The 12,052-nt window shown below is 35.4% G+C and overlaps 1 protein-coding gene across 1 annotated transcript; it reads left to right on the top strand.

Moving 5' to 3' along the window:
• The first annotated feature begins 5,363 nt into the window (after positions 1–5,363).
• Positions 5,364–11,600, top strand: LOC145675287 (uncharacterized). Its single transcript, XM_081745674.1, has 2 exons — positions 5,364–7,140; positions 11,581–11,600. Exons 1-2 carry the CDS (start codon positions 5,364–5,366, stop codon positions 11,598–11,600), a joined length of 1,797 nt encoding a protein of 598 aa, XP_081601800.1.
• Positions 11,601–12,052: the final 452 nt, after the last annotated feature.

Here is a 12,052-nt window from a genome sequence, read left to right on the forward strand (position 1 = left end):
TTCACGTCTGATGTAGCCTCGCTGATATAGTCTAAAGAGACGTAGCAAGAGGCATTTTTTAAGATATCCTCTGTATCGAAAGCAAATATTAGACCCCAATCAATAAATTACAACATTTACACTACTTTATACTTTACTAGCTATGCACGTGTCTTTAGAGAATGGGGTTCCGGATTCGAACCCTGTGGGAGATCATTGAAAAGTTCCAGCGCATATAGGTTGTTTAGATACCACCTTAAACTGTAGGTTCACATCTTGTATAGCTTCGGTGCTGAAAGGACCGCTAAATTCCAAGCCACCAAGTATAAAATTTACATCATGATATTTTTAACCAATTCTCTGGTTTAATCTTTTAATTTTTTTCTTCTCATGATTTTGGCTTATTCTGAAATTTCTACTGTCTACCAATTTTAGCACCTTATTTTCAGTTTTAGAACAAAGTTGATAAAACACGAGCAGTTGCAGTTAAAATAAATAAATAAAATAAAATAAACATATCTTTCCCAGGAATATTTCTAAGCTGCATGGAAAGAAATGTCTGGAAACTGAAACATTATGGGTTTGTTTTACAAAACTAAGTTTCGAAATAATTTGGCAACGTAGTTTTTCGGTCATTTCAAAGACTGGAAAGAGAATAAGATGTATTGAATCCCAATTTAAAATTACGGTCTTTGCTGTTTAAAACATTTTCGATATGCCTAAGTAAAAAACTATTAGAGGTGGCATTTTCCGCCTTTCTCTTGTGCACACATCTATGGCTTAGACCATCTAAAGCAGCGTTTCCCAAACTTTTTCAACTTGCGGCACACTATGGGTATAACTTGAATTCTCGCGGCACACTCATAGATTTGATTATATTTAAATATAAAATACCATGACATCTTTTTCTGTGATTACTGATCTCCTCACAGAGAAGAAAGCTCCATCATTGATTTTCCACCATCGTAAATCATTATGCTTATTTTTCATTCTAATTTAAAAACACAAAACAATTGCAATGAAATATTCGACTTAGATTTTTAAAAATACGCTTTCTTTTTTGAAAACTGCATCCAAACTTTCACTAACAACGAAGATCACTAAATAACGAACGAACAAACATGTCTCTTTTACTTTTAAAACACAAATGTAGGTAATTCGTATGCATGTTTGTTTTGTCGAAAGGATTGAATATTTTAAAATTTGAAGTTACGAAAATGTCTGCAACAATAAAGAAGCAATAATGGCCATAACGTCATAACAATGATAACAAATACCTTTTTCAATATTAAAAATGTACAGAAAAGTAACGGGGTATGAAACTTAAAATTGTAGATTTATATTAGATATTCATAGTAATGTGAAATACAAATATACATTTTTCCCTATGTCCTGCAATTTAATTGCTATAGAATTAATAATTTTGTATCGATTTTCTCGCGGCACACCAGCGGCCCATTCACGGCACACCGCTTGGGAAACGCTGATCTAAGGGCAATTGTTCCATCATCTAACATATCCACCCCATAAAATGCCGCAGGCCCTGGCCCTTTCGGGCTGTTGCGTCTTAAGGTTTGGTATATATTAGGTATATTGGAAGTTGGCACAACTGTAACAAAGTATTTATTATTATTATTATTATTATTATTATTATTATTATTATTATTATTATTATTATTATTATTATTATTATTATTATTCATAGTTAACATACAATTTGGCTCGATGTAGTTCTACTTAACAGTATTAAATGAAATCATAAAATAAGAATATTCTTACCTTCATCATTCTGAGAATTTCGTTCCATTCCCTCCCAGTCTGGAACAAATATCGCAGCCACTTCTCTCCATATTTTTATTTTTAAGTCACGATTCATGTAGTTCGGATCTCTGAAATCATATAGGCATGGCCTATTTTGTATTTCGATTATAAACGCCTCTGTGTTAAACACACTAACCATTATTGGAGATGTACACAGGACACGTTTTCAAACACAACTGAAAATTTCTCTTTGTGATTACACTTGTGGTTATCTGTTTGGGAGTGGAGTTCGAGCTTCGGAGATACAGGCTCAAATTCAAGTTATTTCGTTGTTTCATCTTTTGCCTAAAGTCAAATATTTTGCTTATAGATTACCATCGCACTAGCTAACTGTCAATCAAGTGTATCACGAGAAATCACCGTGTTACATAGATTTTTCTGTGATTAGCTAATTTTTCGGAATTTCCTTCTATTTTTGTGAATTTTCTTTTGTTATACACACACATACTTTATAATAGCAGAGTTCCAATCTCTGCACAAAGCGTCTTCCAAGCAGCTGTTTCTTGCTACAATCCCCTTGCCTGGCAACATATCTTTCCTTTTTGTCCTTCCTTTTGATATCTTTTAAACAGCAGGCGGTCTATTGTTCCGACCCACACCAAGTACGCTCGAGCCGACGTTTTCTCAGCGATTTTATGGCTTTCGCGTTTATGTTTAGCCACCCAGATTTAAATACATGGTCAGCGTATTCCAAGCATACGCATGAGCAATAAATACGCTTTGCGATCGCTTCAAATAGCCGCCTACTAATACTACGATAACGTTACTTTCAAGTTCTTTCTAGATCTCAAAGGTTTCTACTCCACCAGAGAGAACAGTACGTTATACTGCGTGCTCATTTCTGGTATGAAGATAAAAATAGTTTTCTTTTCAGAACTTTGAAGGCTCTTTATGACAGACTGCGAGCAAAACAATGCCCGCCTCGAATCTTAATCCAGTGTCTACTGTGACTGTCTACTAAAATGAAACTTGCCCTTCACTAATGTTTATACGATGGAATATGAGACTCTCGACTATGACTGCCTGCAGCAGAGAGCAAGAGGGGACAGTTCACCCCACCCTTGTATTTTTGAAATAGGTTTGGTTCTTTGAAATATACCTCAAAAATATTCAATTTGTTATTTTCACACACTACCCAGCGTAATATACAATGTGTCAAAAAATCAACCTACTAAGTTTGGAAAGTTATTTCTTACATCAAATGAAAAAAAAATGTTTTGATGAACATAGGTCAAAAAATGTCTCTTTTCAGATTTATAATCCGCCAAAAATGAGGAAAATCACGTTTTAAAAACACTCTAGCACAAAAGTTATGGGGTCTATCGCACGTGGTTCGACGGATTTCGCAGGAACTCGTATGCGCTAGTGTTAATTATTTGTGTGTAATAGTCTTCTGGTATCCACGAAAAGAGTACCCAATTAGTATTTAAAAATGTATCCTCGTACACTAAGTTACATTTTACAAATCGTTACGTTGACATCAGGGGATTGTGAAACGTGGGTATTTAGATAAGAGGGAATACTAGGTATTGCCTAATTTTTTCAACCGCTAGCGAAAAGGTCCCATTATTTTTAAGCTAGGGCGTTTTAATTCTTTTTCGGCTTATAATACTGAAAGAACTCGTTTTAAGACCTATATGTATTAAAACGTTTTACTTTCATTTGATATAAATACTCATCTCCCGAAGTTTCAGTTGATTTTTTGACACCCTGTATTAATAAGGCTTGTATACAAATTTTAAAATAACACTGGCACATGAATTCACAGATATATATACATAGATGTTATAGTAATTAATGTGAAATATGTAAGCATCTCGTAAATCCACCTTTGATGCTCTCAAGTCGAAATTAATTTGACAAAATTACAGATGTACATGAAAAATTGGTGTGTTAGAGCTGAGGGGAGTGGAGGAAGAAAATAACACATTTCTTGCAAATTGCCTGAGGGCAGGGGCGTATGCTGTGTTGGGCACTCGGTTTCCCCTCCCCTAAATCTCGATTTTTCAGTAAGTTTGGCCTAATTTTAGGGGCAGTTCTGCAAATTTTAATACAATCTGTCCTCATACTGAATTTAGGCCCTCACCAAAAAGCCTCGGACCGAAAAAAACGAAAGGATTTTTTGGGGGAAAAAGTAATGAAATTGGTAGGTGGAAAGGTGAAAAAAGCACCATTTTTGGTTTAAATTTGGTGGAATGAAAACCATCTTAATTAATAACACAGTTTCACAAGGGTGATACGTGCATACGTACACCCGGGACGAGATCTTGTTTTGGCGCCCCCTTCCCCAACGTAAAACGTAAATATATATCTACAGTAAATAAAATTCTTCGTTTTGCACCCTCTCAATCCGGCGCCCGGGACACGTACCCCGTCTACTCACCCCTAATTGCGGTCCTGGATAACTGACAGTTGAAAAAAAATAAACTGAGTTGATAATTTCACTTTTTTTTTCCTTTTTGGCTCTATATGGTTCTCTATTTCCCATATGTACATATGCTATAGATAAGGTTTTTTCTAACATTGGCCCAAGCTCTTTTATTTCACGGAAGATAACTTGTGGTTTTAGCTTTAGTCGTGAGTACCAACATTTTGTAGTTTCAGCAAATTTTTGTATGGACACATTAGTATTTATATTCTCCACAATCTAAGATAGGATGGGAACTTTTCATTTCTACATCTATTTTTTTTCCTGTGATATCCGTTTTGATACCTCTCCTATTATTTTGTGACATATTACAGTAGTAAACATGATTTTATGCACTCTTGCATATACGAAATGGATGCAATGAACGTTAATACTGGTGAGAAACGAGAAAGAACTGATAGATAAGAAACGAAAACAAAATTTGGTAAGATAATGAACCTTGTAGTCTTAGTTCTGGAAAAAAGAGTGGAATAAATCCCGTGTCCATGATGACGCCGGATCCAGTAACTCATCCACGTGCGTTTCTTTCTCCCATTAGGGTGTAGTAATATACGCCTAATACAATTTTACGCATTGCTATCACACTTAAGACCAAATCTTCAATCGGTGTATTGTCCATGTCGAATTGAAATGTACACAGCTACACAGATATAATGATATTCCTTTCCCAAGCCGAAAAGGAACAGTTTTGGTATGGTTAAAATCTCTAGAACAGAGCAAGTTTGAAGCGGAAACCCTCAGCAAGATTCCTCAACTATATGAGACGAAAGGACAACACAGGAGGGCACTGACCAGTTGCATGAAGAGATGAAAGTCCATTTGTTTGTTTGTTTGTTTATGACAGCTGCTTTCGAAATTCCAAAGTTGGCCTATATAATATTCCAGCGTACCATATTTTGGTGAGCAATCCAATAGTCTTATGTACTAATTCTTACTTTGGAGCGACACGTGAGACAGAGAGAATAAAATATGGTGATCGTAAAATAATAATAATAATACCTACTTTTCTTTGCACTCGCCTAGAGGCTATGTCGTTCAACGTATATGTGTCAAATTTTAAACTCAAGGTTTTCATAAAAGTCCTTAGAGGGTTTTTCGAGTTTTCTTCCTACTCCTAATAATAATGGTAATAATAATGAAGTTAATTAATCTTATTTTGTGTGGAAGAGTGCCTCAAGATATAAGAAAATATTTCTTTGGAGCCACACTTTGTGCACTCCGTAAGAAAGAAGGCGGAATTCGTCCCATAGCTGTAGGTTGCACCTTAAGAAGATTGGCTTCTAAGCTCGCATGCTCCAGTGTTTACCAGCAATTCTCTTCCTATTTTCAGCCCAACCAATTAGGGTTCGCAACGAAAAGAGGATGTGAAGCAATTATTCATTCAACTCGAACTTTTATCAAGAACCATGAAAATTCACAGCACGTCATTCTCAAAATAGATTATAAAAATGCCTTTAATACGGTGGAACGTGATATCATGTTAAGTGAAATAAAGCAACAGCTCCGTGCCACATACCCCTTTTTCTGGCAAAGCTATGCTTGTACATCAATGCTGTTTTTTGGAGAGAAAACAGTACTGTCCCAGATCGGCTGCCAACAAGGGGATCCCGCTGGCCCAATGCTTTTCAGCTTATCAATCCATCCTATAGTTCGCAAATTGTCATCTGAACTAAACTTATTTTATCTGGATGATGGTACTTTGGGAGGTTCCCCACAATCCGTCTTTCAAGATGTGAATCTTTTATTAGCAGAGTCTAAACGCATTGGTTTAGAAGTTAATCCTTCTAAATGTGAACTGTTTTTCACATCTGGACAAGTGGACACCACTATTGTATCAAAATTTCAACAGCTTCTTCCTGGACTTCGAACAGTTAATGCGAACCAGTTATTTCTTCTTGGTGCTCCGCTGCATGAAACAGGTTATGAAATAGCTTTTAATGATCACTTAAATCAGCTTAAAACTGTTATTGAACGGTTAAAAATTTTACCATCTCACTTGGCATATTTCCTTCTAAAAAATTGCATGGGTATACCAAAGTTACAATATTTTCTTCGAACTACTCCAACATGGTATATGCCATCTCTACTTCTCCAAATGGATGCCTGCCTGAAAAGAGCATTAGAGTCTATCGTAAATATATCTATGAATCAGATACAATGGACACAAGCTAGTCTTCCAATTCGTTTCGGAGGTTTGAATATCCGCAGAGTCTCCGACCTCAGCCTTCCAGCTTTTATTTCCTCGTGTTATGGGGTGAGACCTCTCATCTCCAACATTCTTAACATTTCCGTTGATGATGTGGTCATTCATCACTTGATAGAGGCAATTGACGTATGGAAGTTCTTATTTGGACAAGATATACCATCCACATTGGAAGTACAGAAAAGCTGGGACCAAATAATCTTAAAATCAATTATTGAGCAAGAGCTATTCTTGGATAATGTATTTGATATAGCTCGCTTTAAGGCCTTACAAGAAAAAGAATCTGGCGCATGGTTGCAATCAATTCCATCGAGGAATATTGGAACTTTCATGGATAACAATTCTTTTCGTCTTTCTGTTGCTCTACGCCTTGGCATGACAATGTGTAAAAAATTTACATGCATTTGTCGGGAACAAGTCAATGAAAAGTGTTTGCATCCATTGAGCTGTCCCAAAAGCGCAGGCAGAGTGTCCCGTCACGCTGAATTAAATGATATCCTAAAGCGTGCTTTAGCCAGCATAGACGTGCCTTCAATTTTAAAAACATCAGGTTTATCAAGGGATGATGGGAAAAGACCAGATGGAATCACGTTAATCCCCTGGGAAAATGGGCAATGTCTAGTATGGGATGTCACTTGTGTTGATACTTTTGCAGCTTCTCATATCGTATCAACATCTAAGGAAGCTGGAAGTGCGGCAGAAACAGCGTGTAGACGAAAAGATTTAAAATATAAATACTTAAAAGAAGACCATTTTTTCATTCCCTTTGCTGTTGAAACAATGGGTGTTTTCAGCAAAGAGGCAAAGAATCTAGAGAAACAAATAGGTTCACAGCTGGTTGTGAAAACAGGAGATCCGCGGAGCAAAAATTTTTAATACAGAGACTCAGTTTAGCAATTCAGCGGGGAAAAGCAGCTTGCATTTTTAAATCATTCCCCTCTGGTCCTATTATGGAAGAAGTTTTTTTATCTTAAATAGTTAATCAGTTCCACGCTAGCCACATCTACTATCAAGTACTGTTATATGAAGGTTCAATTATATCACATTGCACACCACAGTGTTGACTGAAAATTCGTATATTATGTAATGCATTGATTCTTTGTACATCATTTTGTATATTTCGGTTAACTTTTTATCTATGACAGGTTGAGGATATTTCTTTTAATGTTTTGCATGTCTAATTTATTTTATGTTTGCCAAAAGCTAATTAAATCAATAATGGTAGTTAACTCAAGGGAGAAAATCGAAAAATGCGATTTTCTCAAAACTGGCTCTAACGTTTTTTTGTTTGTTTGTTCATAAATTAATATTAAATTGACAACACTATAATTTGGTATAGGCCATTCCTCTGAAAAATATCTGGGAGGAGTAGTTTATTCTTGAGAGTGAGTTTTTCCTCCACTATTTTCTCAAAAACGTCTGGGGAGATTTTGTTTATATTTCATAAATAAATATTTCACCAATAACCTAAGGATATAGCATAACTCGTTTGTCCTGAAAAAATGCGAGAGGTAGTTTACTTTTGAGGTGAGTTTTTCCCCGGCGATTTTCTCAAAAACGACACACGCGATTTTCTTCTTATTTCATTGATAAATATTTTGTTAATAACCTAACAATATGGCATAACTTGTTTTTCCTGAAAAAAATATGCAAGGTGTAGTTTACTCCTAGGGGTGAAATTTTACTCCACGATTTTCTCAAAAATGACTCTGGTGATTTTGCTCATAGTTTATAAACAATAATTTAATTAATTGTTCTAATACAGACATACATGTATTGAAAATACGTTCAAAGGGTGGTTTAGTTTTGGGGACCAGAAACAGATTATTTTTTTCCCCTTTTTCCCAAATACATGTTTCAGTAATTAGAGCGACCTAACATACTTTAGGAAATGGGAAAGAGAAAGTTCAGTGCGGTGGCCCGTACTCTATTTCTTTGTGTCTAATTGATGATTGTTTTAATTTATTGTGAATTAGTATAGATTATGGCCTTCGCTATGTCCTATTAAAAATTCTATGGGTTGTGGGTGGCCGTCTATGGGGCCACTGCTAGGAACCGGACTAGACGTTTAGACTTTATAGTAACGAGTGGATACGTCATACATTTCGTAAGTAATTCAATAGCACTCGCGGTAGAATGTGGTTTTCAATTATACGCAGAATTCGTAAAACTGTATGAAATTTGAGTAACTAAATGAAATACGTATCTAAAGAGAATGTTGATTCTTATCTTGAGGAAGCGGGGAATTTTAACATTTGGCCTATGAAGAATACAAGGAGTCATGACGAATTTTGTTTGTAAAAGGATTTTTCCATCCCTTCAACTTTACAAGTACTCATATATAAATTTTATGCACAATTGTAGTGATTTGAATCAATACCAAGTTGTAAAACATCGCCGAAAGAAAATAAACAGAAATAGGGGCGGGAGAAGGGGAATAAGTGACTCAAAGATGCTTCATGTAGAGTATGCCATCTTTGTTCGAAAATCTTCTAACTACCAGTAACTATTATCAAAAAAATTTCGTAAATACTGTGTTTAATATGTTATTAATATTAAACTTGATTAGCATAAATTAGTTGCTAATTATTAATCCTCTTGCACATACGTCTATATCGTTTATTAATTAAGTATACTCTATATATTTAATTATTGTATATATATCGACATAAAAAATGAAGGAGGTTCTTAATTCGTTTGGATATGTTCACGCATAACTTCGACATAGTTGCACCGGTTTCGCTTATTCTTCTTTTGTTAGGAAGAGTGTACTTTTCAGTTGGTCCCATATAAATTTTGTAGGAGTCTAATAATAGGGGATACGGCTGTTTCAGTGTAGGACGTTTCGGTGTAAGGACGTTTAGATGTAAGACTGGTTCGGTGTAAAGTTTCTAATCTTTACACCGAAACGCCCGCTCTTACTAACGAAAGTTATTTGTTGGAAAGAAATAAATTCATGAAAATGAAAATATGAATTAATAAAATAAAAATTAAATTCTGCTTTAAGGTTCCTGTGAACTCCCGCTTGTCCGAGCACTTCGCCTTTTCGCCACCAGATGCTCACTTTTTCATTTAGCAATCACTGCTGGCACCTCTACTGGGAAGAACTGAAAGATCGTACCGCTCAGTTTGAATGTGTCCAGGATATCCACACTTGAAGTGGGCGGGGAGAGGAATCCAACAGTTTTTCTTTTTTTTTCGTGCACCTGCGGTCAGTCAGAGTCTATTTTTACAAGCCGTGTTGTTCAGCCGCAGGGCAAAATCTCAACCATTGACGGCTAACAGAAATCTTTTCTTTTTGCAGGTAGGAATAGAGTTTTTGTACGAAAAACGGGAATTAGGTTGCAGAGAACGTCATTCGCATCGCGTTGACAAATTATCTTTCGTCCGTTTATCACATGAAACTCTTTTCTTTTCTTTTCTTTCTTTTTTTCTTTTTTTCTTTTTTTTTTGATTATTACCAGAATATGAGATAAAAGGAACCTAAATGGTTCTTTGTATACAGAAAACAAACAAACATTACTAATATTTTCTTACATATCAGTATTTTATGATTTTTTTCTTAAGTGTATGATGCATGAAAAATGGACAAAATGAATTTTGACTTTTCTATTTGTCCCTATCCTTCTGAGTAGAGAGAATGATGTGGCGCAATTAAAGAGCCTCCAGGGCCCGCAACATTGAGAGGCCCAGAACAGAAAGAGGCCCATTTCAGTTTCGAAGTTAAACTTTATAATGTTAAGATGTTAAAAATTATGTGATGTTCCAACTATATCTCATTTTTACCTATGAATACGGTAACACCTGAGCGATTATTTAGTAAATTAAATGCCAACAAAACTTTTACTGACCAGCGAAAACATTATGACCACTCACTACTTTTTGAACGAACTCATCGGGCTGAGATAAGAGCTACAAGGCGTAACACAACCGCGCGCCAAACACGATAAGAATCTCACTCGATTAGTCAGTATGGTGCGTGTGCCTTGGATGGGGAAGGACGACGATATATCAGGGTGATTAAATGGCTGGGAGCTTCATTTCGGAAACAACGCGACTTGTCGAGTTTTCGCGATCTGCCGTGCTTATGTATTTCAAAGATGGGAAAAGAACAGTGAAACCAGCATCGAACCAAACAACAAAAACTGGAACGACAACACCTCATTAAAAATGTCGGATGTCGTAGACTCTCGAATTTGGTATAGCAGAATAGACGAAAACTATAGCACAATATAATAATAATAATAATAATAATAATAATAATAATAATAATAATAATAATAATAATAATAATAATAATAATAATAATAATAATGTGCATTTTTTTTGCATATGAGCAAGTTGTGACTCACTAGATAGAACATAGAAAGTCAAAACTGTTCTCTGTAAATTTTACGTAATTCATGAATGTGGAAAGAGGGGGTTCGTTTAACATTTTTGCGGGGAGGCCCATTCGTCCTTACTTACGCTACTGAGAGAATGCAAGGTAAAATAATAACACCAATATATATATATATATATATATATATATATATATATATATATATATATATATATATATATGTTGGGAGCAATGTTCGAAAACGGCCATTGGCCGAAGAAAGTGATCAATTCTAAGTTTTGACAGATGCAATTATCCAAAGTACGAGGAAGTCTATCATTTCGGGGTTTGGTCGCTTAATAGTATCCAAAGCTAGGTTTGGATAATTACAGTTCATCCAAAGCTCAATTTAGAAAGGAAAATAAGAAAAAAATTTATTAATTTTTTCACATTTTACACATTTTACAAGATTTTTATTTTTCAATGTTTAAGAAATGAAAATGTATATCACAAAATTCTGTCAAATAAGAAGTATGAAATTCGTATATGAATAAAAATAGTTCTTCGTATTAATTCCTTCTAATTCAGCTTACTTTCTTTTTTAGAAGACTTTTAGAAAATATGCACCATATAAAAATAAGTACAATAATTAATTAAGCATTAACAGCAAAGTGCGTTAAATGTTTTAAGTTCAGTTATTAACACAATGAAACAGTGAAGAATTTGAAAAACGTGTGCTGAAAATTTTAAGCTGTAAGTGCGAAAAAATATAATGAACTTACAGTTATAAAATGGAATAACTGAAATGCAGATTCGCCACATATACAGGCTCTTCAAGTACATTGTAATAGGTCAACTGTCCAGTTACTTGTTCCTACACGCACTTGAGGAATGACACTTTGAGTTACACTTTACACCCTTCTTTACACAATTACATTTTTTGTTCAAACAGAAGTTCCTGCAGCCGCACTTAATAAACCCCTGCCTGGAGTGTGTTTCTGCTTCAGCTACACTTCTAAGTGAAATGTCTCTCTGCGGAACATCACTGATCTGAAGAAACTGTTCATCTGCGAACTGGAACTCATTGCGCGCGTACAGCTTTCTAATAATTCCCGAAGAAGTCCCCAACTGGTAGAGATCGTTATCGTTTCTCCCCATAACCACAGCCATGACGTTCCTCGGAGCAGATCTGCCTCTGTCCAATTCTGGGATTTTGATTAGAACAGTTTGTCCTACGTCTGCACGAGGGAATTTTTTACTTGACGCCATTAACATTTCATTTGCTTGTCGCTTTAAATGT

Source organism: Thermobia domestica, chromosome 18 (assembly GCF_964235325.1).
Source record: "Thermobia domestica chromosome 18, izTheDome1.hap1.1, whole genome shotgun sequence".
NCBI classification, from domain to species: domain Eukaryota; kingdom Metazoa; phylum Arthropoda; class Insecta; order Zygentoma; family Lepismatidae; genus Thermobia; species Thermobia domestica.